The sequence below is a fragment of the Engystomops pustulosus genome, chromosome 6 (genome assembly GCF_040894005.1).
Source record: "Engystomops pustulosus chromosome 6, aEngPut4.maternal, whole genome shotgun sequence".
Lineage (NCBI taxonomy): Eukaryota > Metazoa > Chordata > Amphibia > Anura > Leptodactylidae > Engystomops > Engystomops pustulosus.
This window is the reverse complement of record NC_092416.1, coordinates 40328327-40350030: the sequence shown is the minus strand read 5'-3', so window position 1 is coordinate 40350030 and position 21704 is coordinate 40328327. Positions and strand designations below refer to the sequence as shown.

Below are 21704 nucleotides of genomic sequence, written 5' to 3'. Positions count from 1 at the left end.
ATTAAGATGAACTCTCCAACCTCTTAGTAAATATGGATGCAAACTTTTTTGCTATAGCATCCGTGAGTTTTCCCAGCCGGGGGGTTCCACCTTCCTTGCTCCCACCTACTCCCTGCCACTGGAATGCTTAAATTAGTTTGTGGGTCAGAAAAGCCTGAAAACTGGTGGGGAGGTGGGTATTCATGTGCCTTCTCTGCCACATAATTAATCTCCCCTAGTGAGTGCAATTGTGGTCTTCAGTATGTAGTAGCTTATAAAATGAACATTTTATTTTATCCTTCCTTATAGATCCACCTTCCTTATAGATCTGCTTTAGTTGACCTGACTACCCAACAACCAAATGGCTTAGTACAACTGGGTTGCTGAAGCATGTCACAGATACAACAATCCAGTTTCGGTAGGTGGTTACAAATACTACTTGGAATCCATAATGTTTGAGGAACATAAGGATTAAACGCACATTAAGAACACAACATTATAACTTTTTAGTACAATATCCCAAGCCAGAATGAATTTCCTGTGAATAACTTTACAAAAACCAGTCTTAAGTGACCAAATCTTGTCCAGGACCTCCCCCTACCATTTACCTCCCTGACCCGCACCTAATATTGTCATGGTTTGCTATTCATTTGTGTGTGAACCAAAAATAACGAAAGTATTGGCAGGCCTGGCGCCAGCACCCCGCTAACCTGGGCAAGTGCCGGGGCCACAGGGTATTGCAGGGGCCCACTCGGGCCCCCGGATAAATTGTACCACTGTTGCATTAAGACACATTGGTACATTTGATCACCATCCGGCTAGTGTAGTTTTCTGCCTCTATGCTGCGCTCGTCGGGAGCGCAGCATAGTGGCAGAATCTTAAACTCACCTGTCCTGGTTCCCCCGAAGCTGCGCTCTGCACGTTATGCGACGGCTCTGTCATAGGATCCCGTGTCCCGGCTTCAGAGCCGGAGCGTATGGCAGGCACATGCCGAAGACAGAAGGAAGCTGTTCCTGCGCTGCTTCAGGGGAACGAAGAAAGGTGAGATTTTTTTCTTTCCGGGAGGGGGGGGGGGGGGCAGTGTGTGTACAGGGAGAGGAGGGAGAGCAGTGTGTATACAAGGGGTGGAGGGGGTCAGTGTGTATACAGGGGAAGGGGGGGCATTGTGTATAAGGGGGGGGGGCAGTGTGTCCACAAGGGGGAGGAATGTGTACACAGGAGGATGGGGGGGGGCAGTGTGTCCATGCGGGGGAGGGGGAAGTGTGGCTACTGGAGGGCGGCCCACAAAGGGGCCCACTAAGGCTCTGTCACCCAGGGGCCCACTAAAACCTGGAGCCGGCCCTGAGTACTGGAGACCTCTACATTATAATTGCACCTGGAATATAACGTCATTACAATGGTACGTAAGACATGAAGTCAGTTACACAAGGGTTCGTTCAGTGTCAGGGCCTACAAGACACGTGAGCGTACATCACTGCCAACACAGAGAAAAGTCCAGTCATGTGTACATACATCCCTGCCAAAGGAAAGAAAAGCCAAGAAAGCTCAAGAACTCCGAATCTCTGTCCTGAAATCTTCCTAGTTAACTATTTGCACGGCAATTTTCCATTAAGAATATTTAATAAACCAGTAGAATTTCATTTGGAAGCTATTACACATTGAAGAGCCAAACCTACATGTTTAAGTAAGTGAGGATGAAATTATTTCTCTCATTTGCTCAATCGGTCTTTTTTTGAAGCAGCGCAGCTTATTTGGAGAAGACATTATCATGCAAACCCCCTACTCTACATCCCAAACCTATATTGAGGAATTTGACCCTCTAGACTATTATCAGACATACTTTGCTCCTGGGCAAGGAATTTTCGAGCTACAATGGACAGAATTTGTCTTACGGAATCTACATGAAACATTTGGTCCAGGTAAACACTTTCACTATTCATAGAGATTGAAAGTATTAATTTCAATACAACTCACTAAGACTCAAATATGTTTTGTATCAATGTCATTTATTTGTATGTAGGTAAATTAGTTATAAGCTGAAGAACATAGTTTGATGGATATCAAACTTAAGGTTTTATAGAATTCTAAGAAATAGGCTTTTATTACTTGGGAATATATTAAAGAGGTTTTCGGAAGCTCAAGTCACAGTTACCTAGGACTTTGTATAGAAGATGGTGGCTGATGGCTGGTTCAAGCACCAGCAATATTTATTAAATTATTTTATTCTATTCCCTTATAAAGGATGGATGGCCATTATATAAGCTCTTATACCTCTTGTATCACCCCCTCATCCTCATAGACTGTAAGCTCTTGTGTCACCCTCTCATCCTCATAGACTGTAAGCTCTTGTGTCACACCCTCATCTTCATAGACTGTAAGCTCTTGTGTCACCCCCTCATCCTCATAGACTGTAAGCTCTTGTGTCACCATCTCATCCTCATAGACTGTAAGCTCTTGTGTCACCGCCTCATCCTCATAGACTGTAAGCTCTTGTGTCACCCCCTCATCCTCATAGACTGTAAGCTCTTGTGTCACCATCTCATCCTCATAGACTGTAAGCACTTGTGCCACCCCCTCATCCTCATAGACTGTAAGCACTTGTGTCACCCCCTCATCCTCATAGACTGTAAGCTCTTGTGTCACCCCCTCATCCTCATAGACTGTAAGCTCTTGTGTCACCCCTCATCCTCATAGACTGTAAGCTCTTGTGTCACCCTCTCATCGTAATAGACTGTAAGCTCTTGTGTCAGCCCCTCACCCTAATAGACTGTAAGCTCTTCCAAGTAGAGCTCTCACTCCTTTAGTTCCATATGACTTTTTGTACTCTGCAACATCTTATTTTATTTGTATATGTCCCCTATGATGTGTAAAGCGCTACAGAATATGATGGAGCTATATAAATAAAGATGATGATTATTATTATTATACTTACTGCCCCATGTACAACTATATACCTATTATGTTATTGGCCACTGTATAAGAATATACTTACTATAATACTGTTTCATATATACAAGAAGGACACTGCTATTATACTACCCTATGTACAAGAACACTGAATAGCTACTGCCTGGAAATGATGAGAATGTAACTGCTATAATAATTAAAGATAATTGCTATTGGTAAAAAAGAGGTTAATGAGAGTCTGCAACCTCCAAATTCACAAACAAGAACAACCAACATTGTGTCGGACACTTTAAATACTTTAAAAAAATACATTCATCTGATTATTTTAGAAAAAGAAAGTGTACCCGACCATAGATTCATATGTAGCTGTCAGGTTAACATATTTCATATGGACAGCCGGGATTTATTTGGCTCTGCTAACAATTTTTTTAACAAGTCCTACAGCATCTAAACAGCAGCACTGTATCCTCCCCAATATATTGTTACCATTCCATGCACCTCTGGGTTTTTGTCATTAGGGGAAGGGTCACCGACATTCTAGACCCTGCTGGAAGCTGAGTACTGTAGGGAGCAAGCAAAATCACAATAAACTTCAATAAATAACTGATCAGAAACCTTAGTACTCAAGGTTTGGGACTTAAAAATAGAAAAAAGTCAAAGCTTTTTCCTTAAAAAAATATAAAGATAAACAAACAAAAAACATAAACATGTTAGGCATCCGCAAATGCAGAAATGGCCAATCTATCATAATCTAAAAAGAATAATCACACAGGGCAGTGATGGTGAACCTATGGCGGCATGTGCACAATCTACCCAGCCTTGTCCAGGTTTAGGACTGGAGCCAGGCCAGGACAGAGATGCTGCCATACGCTGAGGGCTCCAGTGATCTGCCCCACTACACACTGCAGCTGAATTGCTCTCACTAGTTTAGCCTTAGAAATATGCAAATATGTTTTACGGGATTGGATAAGGAAAACATTGCCTCTTTTTGTTTCCCTGTAAGATAGCCCCCTTAACATCAAGCATGACTTTCAGGAAACCTATTGACTAGAGATGAGCGAGCACTAAAATGCTCGGGTACTCGTTATTCGAGACAAACTTTTCCCGTTGCTCGAGTGCTCGTCTCGAATAACGAGCCCCATTGAAGTCAATGGGAGACTCGAGCATTTTTCAAGGGGACCAAGGCTCTGCACAGGGAAGCTTGGCCAAACACCTGGGAACCTCAGAAAAGGATGGAAACACCACGGAAATGGACAGGAAACAGCAGGGGCAGCATGTATGGATGCCTCTGAGGCTGCTTAATCGCACCATTATGCCAAAATTATGGGCAACCGCATGGCCATGACAGAGTGACCGAATGAGGCTAGATAGCATCTAAAACATGCAATAATTGACCCTGACACTATAGGGAATGGCATGCAGAGGCAGCAGCAGCAGTGGCAGGCTAGAGAGTGGCATGGCGACATACCCTAAATGGACTCAGGTTTCACCAAAGGAGGTGAGCAAGAAGCGCTGAAATGATTTCCTATGTGAACAAAAGGTTGACGGTATATTTAGTCGATAACACAGCATGGTGGCGACATAGTGACCAAGTTCCATAACGTATCTGGTGAAACACCCGAAAAATGAGCCTGACACAGCTCTTTTGATAAGGGGACGACATGTGGAGGCAGCCATGGAGACGACTTCCATGATTAAGAGCGACAGTATGGGGCATTCATATTGCGCTGCTATGATTGCAACTTCAGGTCTCCAGCATGGCGGCGACAGATGGGCCGAGTTCCACTATGTATCTGGTGAAACACCTGAAAATTCTGCCTGACACAGCTCGTTTGATAAGGGGATGATGTGCTGCATATCCTCTCGTGCTCCAGCGTCTGGGGTATAGACAGTTGAAAGTTGCACATGGAGACATTGGTGGACGCTGTGGAGGATCATGGAGGCGAAATGGACAGGAAACAGCAGGGGCAGCATGCATGGATGCCTCTGAGGCTGCCTAATCTTGGGATGGAGCTGGCGGTCCACTGCCAGGCGAGCTTTCGCCTGTCCAAGCCCCTGTCTCTCGGCTCCTCCCCACCCAAAATGGGCCTGGGGGCCAGAAGCGTTAAAAAATTATAATTTTCAAAGCAGATGGGGTCGTTTGAATATTTCACCTAGGAATAATGGAATAGCATAGTGGTTCTATTTTTAATTGTTTTTTGGAAATGGTTCCATGATTAAGAGCGACAGTATAAGGGAATCCATATTGCGCTGCTATGATTGCAACTTCAGGTCGCCAGCATGGCGGCAACAGATGGGCCGAGTTCCACTATGTATCTGGTGAAACACCTGAAAATTCTGCCTGACACAGCTTGTTTGATAAGGGGACCATGTATGGAGGCAGTGAACTAGTAGTAGATTAAAGGTGCTGCAGTTAAAACTATGTTAGTTGGATCTTGGGATGGAGCTGGCGCTCCGCTGCCAGGCGAGCTTTCGCCAATCCAAGCCCCTGTCTCTAGGCTACTCCCCAAACAGCACTTCTAAGAACCTTTTGTATAAGATCAAGTGTAGTAGCGTTCTTATAAGTTTGGGTTATGGTGGGTGAGGGGAATGTAAACAGATGCGCAAGAAGCGCTGAAATAATATTGGTAAATGGTAAAAGTTTGGCAGTATATTTTGTGGATTACACAGCAGGGTGGCGACAAAGTTAACAAGTTTGATGTGGAAGCCATGAAAACAACCCAAAATTCTGCCTGACACAGCTCGTTTGATAAGGGGACCATGTATGGAGGCAGTGAACTAGTAGTAGATTAAAGGTGCTGCACTTAAAACTATGTTAGTTGGATCTTGGGATGGAGCTGGCGCTCCGCTGCCAGGCGAGCTTTCGCCAATCCAAGCCCCTGTCTCTAGGCTACTCCCCAAACAGCACTTCTAAAAACCTTTTGTATAAGATCAAGTGTAGTAGCGTTCTTATAAGTTTGGGTTATTGCGGGTGAGGGGAATGTAAACAGATGCGCAAGAAGCGCTGAAATAATATCGGTAAATGATAAAAGTTTGCCAGTATATTTTGTGGATTACACAGCAGGGTGGTGACAAAGTTAACAAGTTTGATGTGGAAGCCATGAAAACAACCCAAAATTCTGCGTGACACAGTTCGTTTGATAAGGAGACCATGTATGGAGGCAGCTATATGGACGACTTTTGGAGGCAGCTATGGCGATGATGTGTGAAGGTAGCAATGGAGACAACGTGTGGAGCCAGCTAAAAAGACGACATGTGGAAACTGCTATGGAGACAATTTAATCTGGAAAGTGCCTGTATGTGGCAGTCCAAAAAAGTTTTCAAACCAGAGGAGCAGGTAGGTGGTCCTCCAGAAAAATTAAATAGATTGAGTGCCTGTATGTGGCACTCCCAAAAATTGCTTAAAACAGCGGACCCGGTAGGTGGCCCTCCAGAAAAATTAAATACATAGAGTGCTATAGCTAGAGCCAGAAAAATAGCCAGTGTCCTCTGCTTTAGTGTACAAAGAGGAGGAGAAGGAGGACAATGAGGAGGAGGAGTGCATAATGAAAATCCAGAGAAATCCAGGCTTGATTCATCTTGATAAGCGTCAGCCTGTCAGCGCTGTCAGTCGACAGGCGTGTACGCTTATCGGTGATGATGCCACCAGCTGCACTGAAAACCCGCTCGGACAACACGCTAGCGGCAGGGCAGGCAAGAACCTCCAAGGCGTACAGCGCCAGTTCGTGCCACATGTCCAGCTTTGAAACCCAGTAGTTGTAGGGAGCTGTGTGATCATTTAGGACGATGGTATGGTCAGCTACGTACTCCCTCACCATCTTTCTGTAAAGATCAGCCCTACTCTGCCGAGACTGGGGACAGGTGACAGTGTCTTGCTGGGGTGACATAAAACTGGCAAAGGCCTTGTAAAGCGTACCCCTGCCAGTTCTGGACAAGCTGCCTGCTCGCCTACTCTCCCTCGCTACTTGTCCCGCAGAAGTACGCACTCTGCCGCTAGCGCTGTCAGAAGGGAAATACTGTTTCAGCTTGTGCACCAGGGCCTGCTGGTATTCATGCATTCTCACACTCCTTTCCTCTCCAGGGATGAGAGTGGAAAGATTTTGCTTGTACCGTGGGTCCAGGAGAGTGAATACCCAGTAATCGGTGCTGGAATAAATTCTTTGAACGCAAGGGTCACGGGATAGGCAGCCTAGCATGAAATCTGCCATATGCGCCAGAGTACCAACGCGCAAGAATTCACTCCCCTCACTGGCCTGACTCTCCATTTCCTCCTCCTCCAACTCCTCCAACTCCTCTTCTTCTGCCCATACACGCTGAACAGTGAAGGACTGAACAATGGTCCCCTCTTGTGTCTCGCCAACATTCTCCTCCTCTTCCTCCTCATGCTCCTCCACCTCCTCCGATATGCGCTGAGAAACAGACCTGAAGGTGCTTTGGCTATCAACAAGGGAATCTTCTTCCCCCGTCTCTTGTGACGAGCGCAAAGCTTCCAACTTCATGCTGACCAGAGAGTTTTTCAACAGACCAAGCAGCGGGATGGTGAGGCTGATGATGGCGGCATTGCCACTGACCATCTGTGTTGACTCCTCAAAGTTACTCAGCACCTGACAGATATCAGACATCCACGTCCACTCCTCATTGTAGACTTGAGGAAGCTGACTGACCTGACTACCAGTTCTGGTGGAAGTTGAAATCTGGCAGTCTACAATCGCTCTGCGCTGCTGGTAAACTCTGGATAACATGGTTAATGTTGAATTCCACCTTGTGGGCACGTCGCACAACAGTCGGTGAGCGGGCAGTTGGAGGCGGCGCTGCCCTGAGAGTGGCAGCATCTGTGCTGGACTTCCTGAAATGTGCACAGATGCGGCGCACCTTCGTGAGCAAATCAGACAGATTGGGGTATGTCTTGAGGAAACGCTGAACTATGAGATTTAACACATGGGCCAGGCATGGCACATGTGTCAGTCTGCCGAGTTGCAGAGCCGCCACCAGGTTACGGCCGTTGTCACACACAACCATGCCTGGCTTCAGGTTCAGCGGTGCCAGCCACAGATCAGTCTGCGCCGTGATGCCCTGTAATAGCTCTTGGGCGGTGTGCCTTTTATCGCCTAGGCTCAGCAGTTTGAGCACCGCCTGCTGTCGCTTAGCGACGGCACTGCTGCTGTGCCTAGAGCTACCGACTGATGGCGCCATGCCCACGGATGGTAATTCGGAGGAGGAGGTGGAGGAGGGGTGGGAGGAGGAGGAGGCATAGTAGGCCTTTGAGACCTGGACCGAGGTAGGCCCCGCAATCCTCGGCGTCGGCAGTATATGACCAGCCCCAGGGTCAGACTCGGTCCCAGCCTCCACCAAGTTAACCCAATGTGCCGTCAGCGATACATAGTGGCCCTGCCCGGCAGCACTCGTCCACGTGTCCGTGGTCAGGTGGACCTTGTCAGAAACGGCGTTGGTCAGGGCACGGATGATGTTCTCTGACACGTGCTTGTGCAGGGCTGGGAGGGCACATCGGGAAAAGTAGTGGCAGCTGGGGACCAAATACCGAGGGGCGGCCGCCGCCATGAGGTTTCGAAAGGCCTCGGTCTCTACCAGCCTATAGGGCAGCATCTCCAGGCTAAGCAACTTGGAGATGTGGACGTTGAGGGCTTGGGCGTGTGGATGGGTTGTGCTATACTTCCTTTTGCGCTCCAGCGTCTGGGGTATGGAGAGCTGAACGCTGGTGGATGCTGTGGAGGATCGTGGAGGCGAAGATGGGGTTTTCGCACGGGAGGTGTTTGGGCCGTGGTCCTGGGCAGGGGGCTGACTAGCAGATGACACAGGGGAAGGAGCAGTGGTGTGCCAGGCCGGAGGTGAACGGGCTTGGTGCCATTGAGTGGGGTGTTTAGCATTCATATGCCTGCGCATACTGGTGGTAGTTAAGCTAGTAGTGGTGGAACCCCTGCTGATCCTGGTTTGGCAAAGGTTGCACACCACAGTCCGTCGGTCATCCGGTGTTTCTTTAAAGAACCTCCAGACTTCTGAAAATCTAGCCATCGCCACGGGAGCTTGACTACGGGCAACATTTGGCGCTGATGCACCAGCTCTGGCCCTGCCTCTCCGTCTGGCCCCACCACTGCCTCTTCCAACCTGTTCTGCTATAGGACTCGCCTCCGTCTCAGAAGCACTGTGTTCACCCGGCCTATCAACCCAGCTTGGGTCTGTCACCTCATCATCCTTCGATCCCTCAGTCTGCTCCCCCCTCGGACTTCCTGCCCTGATAACAACTTCACCACTGTCTGACAACCGTGTCTCCTCATCGTCGGACACCTCTTTACACACTTCTTCCACTACGTCAAGAAGGTCATCATGACCCACAGACTGCGACCGGTGGAAAACCTGGGCTTCGGAAAAGAGCTCAGCAGCAACCGGACAAGTGGTTTGTGACTCTGGGAAGGGTCCAGAAAACAGTTCCTCAGAGTATGGCGGTTCAAATGCCAAATTTTCCTGGGAGGGGGCAGACTGGGGGGAAGGAGGCTGAGGTGCAGGAGCTTGAGGAGTGCCGATTTCGGTGACATGGGTGGACTGCGTGGAAGACTGACTGGTGGACAAATTGCTAGAAGCATTGTCGGCAATCCACGACATCACCTGTTCGCACTGTTCTGGCCTCAACAGTGCTCTACCACGAGTCCCAGTAACTTCAGACATGAACCTAGGGAGTGTAGCTCTGCGGCGTTCCCCTGCTCCCTCATCAGCAGGTGGTGTCTCACCCCGCCCAGGACCACGGCCTCTGACCCCTGCAGTAGTTGGACGCCCATGTCCCCGCCCTCGTCCTCTAACCCTAGCCCTCGGGTTATACATTTTGAAAATGAAAGTTATAACTGTAAATTTTTTTTTATTTTTTTTTTGTGTTTTTTTGTTTTTAAAACCAAACGATGCTATCCTATTGCTATGGCTATTTTCTAGCCAACTATGAAAGCACACTGCTATGCCAGATGAGATGACGCTGAGTTATCAAAAAATAAACGTAAAATAAAAAGAAAATGCCAGACTGTGCCTAATTGAAATCAAACCCCTAATAAATTGTCCCACTTCGGTGTTTGAGATGGATATGTGCGTCACTAAGCGCTAAACACAACGGTCGCAAGTCTCCCTGCAAATTCCTCACAATATGGTAGTAGATGCGCTACAGCAAGGCCAGCCACCAGCAAATCAACCAAAAATAAAATATATAACGCTATTGTAGGCCTAAATAAGCCGTTTGGATTCTCCTATGGCTATTTTCTAGCCAACTATGAAAGCACACTGCTATGCCAGATGAGATGACGCTGAGTTATCAAAAAATAAACGTAAAATAAAAAGAAAATGGCAGACTGTGCCTAATTGAAATCAAACCCCTAATAAATTGTCCCACTTCGGTGTTTGAGATGGATATGTGCTTCACTAAGCGCTAAACACAACGGTCGCAAGTCTCCCTGCAAATTCCTCACAATATGGTAGTAGATGCACTACAGCAAGGCCAGCCACCAGCAAATCAACCAAACATAAAATATATAACGCTATTGTAGGCCTAAGTAAGCCGTTTGGATTCTCCTATGGCTATTTTCTAGCCAACTATGAAAGCACACTGCTATGCCAGATGAGATGACGCTGAGTTATCAAAAAATAAAAGTAAAATAAAAAGAAAATGGCAGACTGTGCCTAATTCTAATCAAACCCTAATAAATTGTCCCACTTTGGTGTTTGAGATGGATATGTGTGTCACTAAGAGCTAAACACAACGGTCGCAAGTCTCCCTGCAAATTCCTCACAATATGGTACAAGCTGTACTACTGGTGCCAGCAAGCCCAGCCACAAGCAAACAAAAAAAATAAAATATATAACGCTATTGTAGCCCTAACAAGGGCTGTTGGGTTCTTGTATACTCACTCCTGCCTAACAGTAAGCTAATACCCTAACGCTATCCCTGCAGCAGCAGCAACTCTCTCCCTAACGGCATCCAGACATAGAATGATGCGAGCAGCGCGGGCAGGGGCTAGTATATTCCAGGGTCACCTGATCAGGCCAGCCAACCACTGCTATCGACGTGTAAGGGTACCACGTCATGCTGGGTGGAGTGCAGAGTCTCCTGGCTTGTGATTGGCCTTGTTTCTGGCCGCCAAAAACCTAATCGGCGGGAGATGCCATTTTCTCGAGCTGGCGAAATACTCGTCCGAGCAACGAGCAGTTTCGAGTACGCTAATGCTCGAACGAGCATCAAGCTCGGACGAGTATGTTCGCTCATCTCTACTATTGACATGATGCAGGATTAAAGCCAAACCAGTATATCTATTCCATAAAGAACAGACTCCCAACTCTAGACATTACTTTTTCAATAACGTATTCACGTAGTTTAGCTGGTCAGTGCCTGCCCATTTACCACCTCCTCCTCTGTAGCCTGCGAAGACCAAGGAGAGTGACAAAAATTCAGTACACAGCTGGTAGTGTACTGTATCAGGGTACCGAGTGGCTGCCCCTCAGTACAAGGGAGGAGGTCAGATAGCTGCTGTGTGTATTGTGTGTGTTTTCCGCAAGCAGTGTAGCGCAGTAAATACTTAAAGATGACCTGATAGGTGGATTTTGGACACTAAACCAACTTAAAGTCCTTATGGTTTAGCCTCCCAAATTGTGCCGCCTTCCGTTGCCGCATTTAAAAAAACAACGGTATACACTTTCCTTCATCTGCCGTTCTCGCCCCTACGTGAAGCTGCCAATATAAGGCTTCACTTGCAGCATCACACATGTCAAACAAACAATAAGGATCAGAGCACACAGGGAGGAAAAGGGGAAAGAGAAAGAAGTACCATACATATAGTACTAAATCCCCAACTCTATAAAACTCATATAGTCTACGCATCTAGTCTGATCCTCAGAAGATCAATCAAGCCAATGGTATCCCCCAAAGAAAATTGGAGGGAAGGGAGGAAAGACTAATCCCACAGAAAGTGAATAAAAAGTTGAAGCTTTATTAGTACAATCTCAATAAAATATAATATGGCAAGATATGGTACAGAAAAAATACAAAGCATACAAGGCGTTGAAACACAGAAAAATTGCAGTCAAGAAACCGGGACAGTAATAAGGCTTTTTGTATATTTTGAAGGAACTGGATTAATGTGTATGAAGCCCAAGGGGGACCACTCGGATCAATCCTGTGTAGTAAATATCGTGCCTTAGTAGCGAATGAGTGGGGTCTGGGTCTCCTAAAGCTATTTAAGTGCCAGTCCTTACCAGATAATAGGGTTAAATGTTCCACTGCCTGGGATGACTGCACGCCACTGCACTGTACCATATCTTGTCAAATTATATTTTATTGATATTATAAAGCTACAACTTTTTATTCACTTTCTGTGGGATTAGTCTTTCCTCCCTTCTCTCCAATTTTCTTTGGGGGATACCATTGGCTTGATGGAGCATCACACATGTGCAGAGAGCAATTTGGTTCCAAATCCACCTTCCCAGTTCCCTTTAACTTTGCTGTTCAATGAGCACACCATCCACCCCACAGCACGTACTTTGCTACTTTTGATGGCAGTAATATTTATCACTTTATGGTGGCAATATTCCTCACTATATGGTTGCAATACTTATCACTGTATGGCGTAAATCGGGGGAAGTCCAATTAGTAGTCCAGTCGAGATTGACTCAGAGCAACAATTAGCATGTGTGCGCGCTGTGGTTGTGATGTAACCAAGTCACTGCTGAGCCTCTGTATATCAGCAGAGGCTGGTGGTATGTGGAGAAGCCACACTGGATCGGAGGAAATGATTGACGTAATGGTTGTATAAAGTCATAAAGGTGGAGAGTTTAGCACTGAAGTCAAGCTCTCCCCACCTCAGAATACTACCTTTACAGAACTTGATGTCCTAACCTCCAGGATCATCACTAATAGGCTCTCCAGAAGCCTAGTACATGTTGTCAATCACAGCAAAGGGGTTGGTATGAAGCAGTGAAAGTTTGATGTTTCTGCTAATCTCTCCGCCTCCTTGACTTAATGCAACCAATTTGCCTCTTGCTTAAAAGATGATTTTCTTAATTATGCAAATATGCTCATAAATGAAAGACACACACTCTGGAAGGTGTTTTATTTTCAAGACAATTTATTGGTTGTGGTTTACTGGGTCAGTTTATTAATCTGACACTTGTTCTGTATTTTACTATTAAGGGGGTCTAAAGGGAGATGTACTTATCGACTTTGGAGCTGGACCCACAATTTACCATCTGCTTTCGGCTTGTGAAGCGTTCAACACCATAATCACCTCTGATTTTCTTGCGCAAAACCGAGAACAATTAGAGAAATGGCTGAGAAAGGACCCCGATGCCTTGGACTGGACTCATATTGTCAAATATGTGTGTGACCTGGAAGGTAACAGGTACGTCATGGAACAAAAGGAAAGTACTTTATGGAGCCTTTGTAAAGGAGGTCATGGGACCTGTGTCAGCCAATCAGATGCCTTAGCTGCATTTGTTTCCTTTGAAAACTCCTTTAGCTTTAATCTGGCAATACTCTGCACTATAATCTGACACAAGGAAAGCCATTTAAATCAAAGAAAAAATCCAGTTAAGGTTGTTTTCGACTCTTAATTTAACTGGTTACGTTGCAAGTTAGGTCCTCATTCACAGGGAAGATATTTTGTCCACGTGCTAGTCTAGTGTTTTAAAAGAAATCACACGGAAATGGACACATGAAATACACAGGAGATTTATCAGAAAAGTCTGAGGTAAAAAACTGTTCTAGTTGCATATAGAAACCAATCAGAGCTCATCTCTAATTTTATGAACAGCTGTGGGAAAATGAAAGCTGAGCTCTGATTGGTTTCCATGGGCTACTAGAACAGTTCCGTTCTCAGACTCTTCTGATCTTCCCCAATAAGCCCATGCACAAGACCATGTTATACGAGGATCCAAGTACAAACTGTAGATTGAGCCCTAAAACTTCAAGCAGGTTTGACCATGTTTGCAGCTTGTACCTTTACATTGTGGTCTATGTGAACAGGAAAAATATGGAACACACACAGGTGGTATCCATGCACCATCCATATTTGTGGGTTATTTCCATTAAAAGTCATTTGTGTGACCCTTCAAGAAATTAAAGAAAAGCTAGTAATCTCATAGGCCAGACTTCCTTTTTTGCAGATCAACAAAAACAGATGACATCCAGATGACGCATGAAAAATTGCAGCATTTTCCTGAATATAATGTTTTAAAAGTAATGCAATGTCTACATTTTTTTGTCAAAAGCGATCATTTGGATAAAAAGGAAGAAACACTGAGGAGAAAAGTCACCAAAGTGCTGAAGTGTGACGCCCTGGCAGAGAAGCCATATGGTGCCGAGCCCATGCCACAAGCTGACTGTATCACCAGCTGCCTCTGCTTAGAAGTCCCATGTAAAGACCTGGAAACATTCACCAATATACTGAAAAAGCTGAAGGAGCTCCTGAAACCCGGAGGACACGTAGTAATTCAGAGTGTTCTTAAATGTTCATTTTACTATGTGGGTAAGAAACGGTTTTCCAGTCTGTCCTTAAGTGAGGATGAGCTGGAAAAGGCATTCAGAGAGGCCGGGTATGAAATTGTAAAAATCAAAGTGATACCACGGACAGATAAGTTAGGGATAGATTTTAGTGACCATGTCGGCTATTACTTTGTCCAGGCCCATAAGCCACAAAACTGCTAAGTCTAAATGCACATGACAGCCGATTCTCAGCTGCGAAAAACAGACGTTTTAACCCATTTTTCTCTGCTGATTTGCAGCGATTTGAGTGATCCATAAAAAAATGTTCAGATTAGGACATGCTCTACTCTTTAGAGATGCATGGACCGTTAAAGCAATGGTCATGGGCATTGATCCGTTAAAAAGTGTTGCATTTTGGACTGCAAGGACTGCACATGGCCATTGTTTTCTGTAGTGTTCACTGTTAATTTACATATACAACTATAGGGCTTCCACGTTCTACTTGTATAAAAGGGGTATTCCCTTGAAGAGAAGATTCTTATATGTACTCAGGATAACAAAATAACATTTTCTCTAATTCACTGTTATTAATAAAAATACAACATTTCACAGATATAAGTCCAACCTGTCTCAATCAGTCCTGGTGTACACAATTTTGGTTGCCCCTGGACCCTGGATCTCCTGAGTTTAGGGTCGGCAGATATATTGCTCTCCTGTTTGAGATTCCCTGAGCTGCTCTCTGCCTCTAGTCCCCACTCTTGCATTCCACGACGGGCTCACACAAACACACGCACTGACTTCCTGCTGGCGCATCAGGAAAGCTACAAGCTACAGGCATATAAGATCTTTATCTAGGTGGAGAGGGAGGTATATAGCAGTGCTGTGTATGTTATAGCTGTGATAGTAGAGCTGAGAATGTCATGTGTAGTATGCACCTCATGCATCTCATCATTTCATCTCTGATCTGTCTCATTTCTCTTTCTATATGTCTGATACTAGCACAATGTTCAGAAGGAAAATTAAAGTGTATATAAACCTTGTACCCTGATAATCTAACCACTTAATTTAAACTATTTTGGGAATTTTAACAGAAGGATCAGATTGTATGTGCTCATACACGTGTAAATGATTCCAATACTTGTCTAATATATTCTGACGCAATCCATCTATTTTTGTTCTAAAAAGTGTGTGTATATGTAGGACTGGATAAAAATCTTAATGTAATAAGTTTAAAAAGTTACAAAATTTACTCATTTTGTTTTCATCCATCAATTAATTCTGAGGATCCACTAACAATATCAGGGTAAATTTTCCATGTAGTATGCCAGTTCAAGCCTTCGTAATAAGGTCACACGTTATAACAACCACATGTCAGTCAGATGTTTACCAAGGGTGATTACCAATCTTTCCTGAAGGCTGCAGATCTTGTGTTGCAAGTATTACAACAGGATTCAGTGTTGTAATCCTTGCGAATCCTATAACATCTCTATGAGGAAGCAAAGGTTGAGTCAGGGGCGCAAGTACAGCAGTAGCAGCCAGTAGGGCCCTGGCATCCCAGATATTATATATTACAAACATATTGGGGGTCATTTGCTTTTTGTCGGGTTTCCCGTATTTTTCCGATTTGCGCTGTGTTTCCCTGAATTGCCCCGGGTTTTTGGCGCACGCGATCAGATTGTGGCGCATCCGCCCCAGCTTTCATGCGACGGAAATCGTTGGAAAACCCGACGGATTTGGCAAAACCGCGGAATTTAAAAAAAACATTGTGTCGCTTGACACGCGCTTACCTGCACCAGGAAGAGGATCGCGAACTCCTGCGAACTCCGGCGGACTTCAGCGCAGCAGTGACACCGGGTGGACATCGGGCGCACTACCTTAGTGAATCGCCGGAAGACCCGAATCCTCGACAGAAAACGCGCCGCTGGATCACGACAGGACAGGGTAAGTAAATCTGCCCCATTATGTTGCACATTGTACCAGATAGTGAACTCTTCCACAGTACACAGCTCAAGAATACAGGTGAAAAATGTTGGGAAAAAGGACGGTAGGACTAAGAATCTCTCATTTCTAGTTTTGTGCTGTCTACTTTTCCCATGTGGTCTGCAGATACTGCAAAAGATATGTGCCCTCAAACTCACTGGGGTAAGAAGACTGCCTGGTGATTCAGAAGTCTACTATGGGGCCCGGCCTCTTCTAGTTATGCCCGTGGGTTGAGTTCATGGTGTAGCAGAAACCAGTTGTTTACAGCTGTATGTTTAGTGTGGTCTGAACCATTTGATAAATTATTTCAAGCAATATTTTTAACAATAAGAAAAAAGAAACAAATATACACTGTTGTGCTGCTGTTATTGCAATTCAAAAGATCTCCTATACTGTGGATAAAAAGCCAATAGGCTGGGACCCCCTCTGATCATGAAAATGGGTCCCCCACCAATCCACAGAACAGGAGTCTAGCATTTGCCCTACCACTCCATTTATTAGTATTGCAAATTCCCAGTCACAGTGCTCACCATCTATGGGTTTACCAGAGATAGCCGAGGCCTGTGCTTGGTGATCTCCGACTCTCCCTTAAAGGGGTTATCCAAGACTTATTAAAAAAGGGGGCTGCTTAAAAAATAAAGATGTACCGGTACTTACCTTCCGGCACCCTCCGGGTGTCCTGCAATGCTGTTGCTCCGATCCGCACACCATGTAAACAAAAGTGCTGGATTCAACTTCTGGCCGGACTCGACAACCATCTTTCCCGCATATACAATGCTGTGAATAGGGATGGGTGGGCATGGCGGGCCACGGCCGGCCGGAAGCTGAGTCCAGCACTGCTCCCGTGGCCATGTTTGTTTACATGGTGTGCGGGCCAGAGTGACAGCAGCCCCCTCCCGGCCACCTTTTGATTTTTTAAGAAGTCTCGGACAACCCCTTTAAAAACTGATCCTGCGCTCCACCCATTAATGAGGATGGAACTCCTATTCTCCTAATTGCTGGGGGTCCCATTACCCACACGTGATAGAACTTAAATAATTGGTACAACTCCTTTAAAGATTTTACCCCACTAAGTTACTAGTCCCCTCAGGGAGGTTATGAAATGTTCTCTATATAATTCCTTCTTTTATGTGAAATCTCAACTGTTTACCTAGAAAAAAATTCTGCCCCAAAGTCAGGCAAATATATGTGTCTTCCATTCTGCTAGTAGGTGCTGCAATAAAGGAAATCCACCATAGAAATCAAGTATGATAAACACTTACTCTTAGATCCAGACGCCGTGACTGTGGTAATCTACGTATATGGGTTATCCATGGTCTCCTTCCTTGTAAAATAAACTTTTAAAATTATGTTAATGAGTCAGAAGCACTTATAGCCCCTCAATGCTGCATCTTTACAGGCTGTTACACTGTGCAGGAGCCCTTCCTCCTCCCACTACATGTTGAATCATCCCCTTCTACTGTGAGATTACATCAGGCAGTGGGAGAGGGGAAGTGCTGAGGGAGGAGAGGGGGAGGGTAAAACAGTGTAACGGCCTGTGGAGCCGAAGCATGAATGGGCTCTGATAACATGCCCCAGAGCACTTCTGGCTCATTTGCATATTTTTTTAAGTTAATGTAAGAAATATTAGAAGGAAGGAGACCATGGATAACAAATATAAGAAGATTACCACAGTCAGTTGGATCTATGAGTAAACAAAACACCTGAATATACCTGAAAAAGAAGCCTTCAAAGCTGCCAGCTTTCTGTCCTGAAGATGAAGACAGCATTTACACATTCCGTATGGAGTGCATGTGCATTTCAAAACACAATCCAGACAGAAAGTGGAACTGGCTTGCAAACAATGAAAAACACCAGGCTCTCATTTCTAATCCCCTTTGTCGGCTCCAGGTTTCAGTAGGCCCCTGGGTGACAGAGCCTCAGTGGGCCCCTTTGCAGTGAACTCACATGACGGCAATAAAAATTCAGAAACTAAAGCAGTCTCCTGTTCCCTAAAATATTCCCTAATTTATTATTGCAAAGAGCCCCCTCATGTTTATATTATATACAGCCCCCCTCACACCCTATGGATTCATTAGATACACCCCCACTCCCTGTTCCATCTGGATTGCATCCGAAGAGGAATCCTCTCTCTCAAGCCCTGTGAGAGCCCTTTGCCAGCTCTTTCATCATAAAAACAATAGCGTCTACTGTACCATCTTACTTGAGGCAATGTTCAGACTCATATCCATTGTTCCCATATTAACCTGTTTATTTTCCATGCCACAAAACACAATGCAATCTCTCTACAATATCAAACACTTCAAGTCATTCCAAATCCTGGTGTTTACCTTCTCTTACAACCCAACCTTAAAACAAACTTATTATAAAGTTTGTTTTAACCTCAGCACACACTAGAACATTCTGGCTACTATGCAGAATAGAAAACGGGGAAGACTCCCATACTTGATACATTATCAGCCCACCCCCTCCATTACAAACTCCCCAACATGAGATTGGTGGCCATGCTCTTTAGAAATCCCATCATTCATTTTCTCTTCAGTGCTACTGTAACACAATTCTTTATCACACTATGCTCTACAATTACAACGGGATGCAAAAGTATTCACACATTTTGATGTTTTCCTTATTTTTTTAAATGTTACAGCCAAAAAACTTAAATCTATTTTATGTTGATCAATAAAAAGTAAAGAATAAAAAATGACATATGATTTTCCAAATCAATTAAAATTTAAAACCTGAAAAATTATGGCGTTTTTATTTCTAGCTCCAGGTTCTCTCGTACCCCTTAATAAAATCCAGTGTGTCCAATTCTCCTTCGAAGTCATTGGAGTATACGTGTGTGTAATTTAGTCTCAATATAACTACAGCTATTTTGTGAAGGCCTCAGAGGTTTATTAGAGGACATCAGTGAACAAATAGCACTATGAAAACCTATGAATACACAGCTTAGGGATAAAGTTTCGACAACGTATATTAAAGGGTAAAGTTCATGGAGTACAATGAACTTTAACCCCTTAAGGAAGCAGCCATTTTGTAGCTTAAGGCTCAGCCCCATTTTTTTGTATTCTGACTTGCGTCCCTTTATATGGTCCTATCTTTTGAACACTGTTACTTATCAAAGCGATTCTGAGATAGTTTTTTCCCCACATGTTGTACTTCATTTTAGAGGTAAATGTTGGCTGATAAGTTTTGCATTTATTTACAAAACAAAACATTTTCGTCATTCTAAATCATCTGTTTTCAGGCAGATAGATTTACCACCTAAATAAGTTTCTGAATAACATTTCCCATATGTGTACTTTACATTTTCATCATTTTTGAATTGTCTGGATCATTTATTTTGATGTCACGCGGCTTACAAATCGAATATCGATTTTCCATATTTTCAAAATCAACTATTTTGCGGATAAATACTGTTTAGAAAGAGATTTTAAATATTTAGCATTAAAACCCCCTATATAACCAACCCATTTTCAAATCTGCACCCCTCAAACTATCAGAAACTGCTCTTACGAAGATTGTTAACCCCTTGAGATCTTGATATTAATTGATTTAAAATGGAGGTGAAATTTAGAATGGTCAAATTGTGACGGTTATATGTTCATTTAGCCCTAAAATGTACATATTTCCAAAAGATAAAAAGAGAAAACCCACCAATTTGTTCTATAATTTCTCCCGAGGACTGAGACCCCCCACATGCGCACAGCGAGGCGCAGAAGGGAAGGAGCACACTGCAATTGCCAGGATTTTAGTTTACTCACTGGCCCCTTTTGTAGGCTATAAAATTTTCGCTTTTTTGTTATTGGGGCCATGAGACGGCTTTTTTTTTTTTGCGGTATGATATGCTTTTTCCAGTGTTACCATTTTGGGGTTGGTATCACCTATTGTTGAAAATTTAGGAACTTTTTTTTGAGAGCAGGCGTAGAAAAGCATGAATTCTGTACTGGATTTTTTACTTTTTTTTGGTGTTCACTGTTTAGCTTAATAATCATGTTATCTTTATTTTACGGCTCGATACGATTACGGGGATAACATACATGAATATTTTTCTTACGCACCTGCGTTCAGAGCCCTCTCGACCGCAGTAGATTACTGCTGACATCCCACGACTCCCAATGCTGGTTCAGCTCCGGGGCAGAGCCGAACCGTCAGTAGCTCAGCACCACACGAGCTAATAGCGGGAGCCCGGTGGTTCACAAATGGTAGATTTCCTTTTAGTTCATCATCTGTAAATAGAAGTAGTATGGCACAACTGCTAGCCTACCAAAACATGGCCATCCACACAAGCTCATTGCCCAGACTATGTTAAGCAGCTAAGATGCCAACTGTAACTTTGGAGTTGCTTCAGAGATCCACAGCTCCGGTGGCAAACTTTGTCCATAAAAGGGGCATTTGTGTAGTACATAAATCTGGGCTTAATGAAAGATAGGGAAGAGGACAGAGGAACAAGGACCATAAAAATGCAACCAAAGTGTCAGGATCAGTGGTAGTGGATCCTCTGGACCACCGCGGACAATGACACAAGCCGACACCTGGGACCGCAGTCTAAGTGGGACCCAGTTTTCACCAGAGCCCGCTGCAAATGGGTTTGACTTGTTGCGGCGTGATACCACCAGGTCGTTCCCCAGGTGAGACTTTGTCAGCGGTGGCGGCCAAGACGAAGTACAGAATGGTAAGGCAAGGTTGTGGTTGGGGACAGGCAGGAGGTCGAGACAGGTAGCACAGGATCAGAGTCAGGAATGGAATCGAGGTCACAACGGGAAATCGGGATAATCACACAGGGCATCAGCCAAGCTTTCTCAGGAGGTGGCTGGGAATTTATCAGGGAAGGCAGCCGGCCAACGCCATTTATATTATACAGAGCCGACACGCGCGCCCTAGGAGGTGGGGACATGCGCGCCGAGACTTGGGAGACGCCACTGAAACCCGGCGAGGTGAGTGAGGCAGCGGGCACAAAGGGGCACACTGAGGTACACAATTACGTCTGCGACCCGAGACATGGGTCGCAGGGGCACCTGTGACACAAAGCTACAATGGAATTGTCAGGCTTGCGGGTTGTGGATCCACTGGACCACTGCAGATGATGACTCAAGCCACTACCTGGGACCGGAGTCTAAGTGGTACCCGGTTTTCACCAGAGCCCGCCGCAAAGCGGGTTAGACAAGCTGCGGCGTGATACCACCAGGTCGTTCCTCAGGCGTGACTTGTCTGCAGTGGCGGCCAAGGTTGAGGTACAAGAACGGCAATCAATCTCGTGGTCAAAGTCCAGGCACAGGGTCAAGGCAGGTGGCAGAGATGCAACGTCAGGGTTCAATCCGAGGTCAGCAACAGGAGGTCCAAGCAGGGGGTACGGGAACACAGAACAGCA

At 45.0% G+C, this 21704-nt stretch overlaps 1 protein-coding gene across 1 annotated transcript; it reads left to right on the top strand.

The window, feature by feature from the left end:
* The first annotated feature begins 1488 nt into the window (after positions 1-1488).
* On the top strand, positions 1489-15393 carry LOC140134966 (nicotinamide N-methyltransferase-like). The gene is made up of 3 exons (XM_072155820.1): positions 1489-1898; positions 13064-13271; positions 14140-15393. Exons 1-3 carry the CDS (start codon positions 1748-1750, stop codon positions 14573-14575), a joined length of 795 nt encoding a protein of 264 aa, XP_072011921.1. The 5' UTR covers positions 1489-1747; the 3' UTR covers positions 14576-15393.
* The last annotated feature ends 6311 nt before the right edge of the window (positions 15394-21704 follow it).

Bases quoted from the DNA above. Each gene is read 5' to 3' on its own strand.
- LOC140134966 (XM_072155820.1), top strand. From the start codon at position 1,748: ATGCAAACCCCCTACTCTACATCCCAAACCTATATTGAGGAATTTGAC. The intron at 1,899-13,063 runs GTAAACACTTTC...TTTACTATTAAG, and splicing joins ACATGAAACATTTGGTCCAG to GGGGTCTAAAGGGAGATGTA. The intron at 13,272-14,139 runs GTACGTCATGGA...TTTTGTCAAAAG, and splicing joins TGTGACCTGGAAGGTAACAG to CGATCATTTGGATAAAAAGG.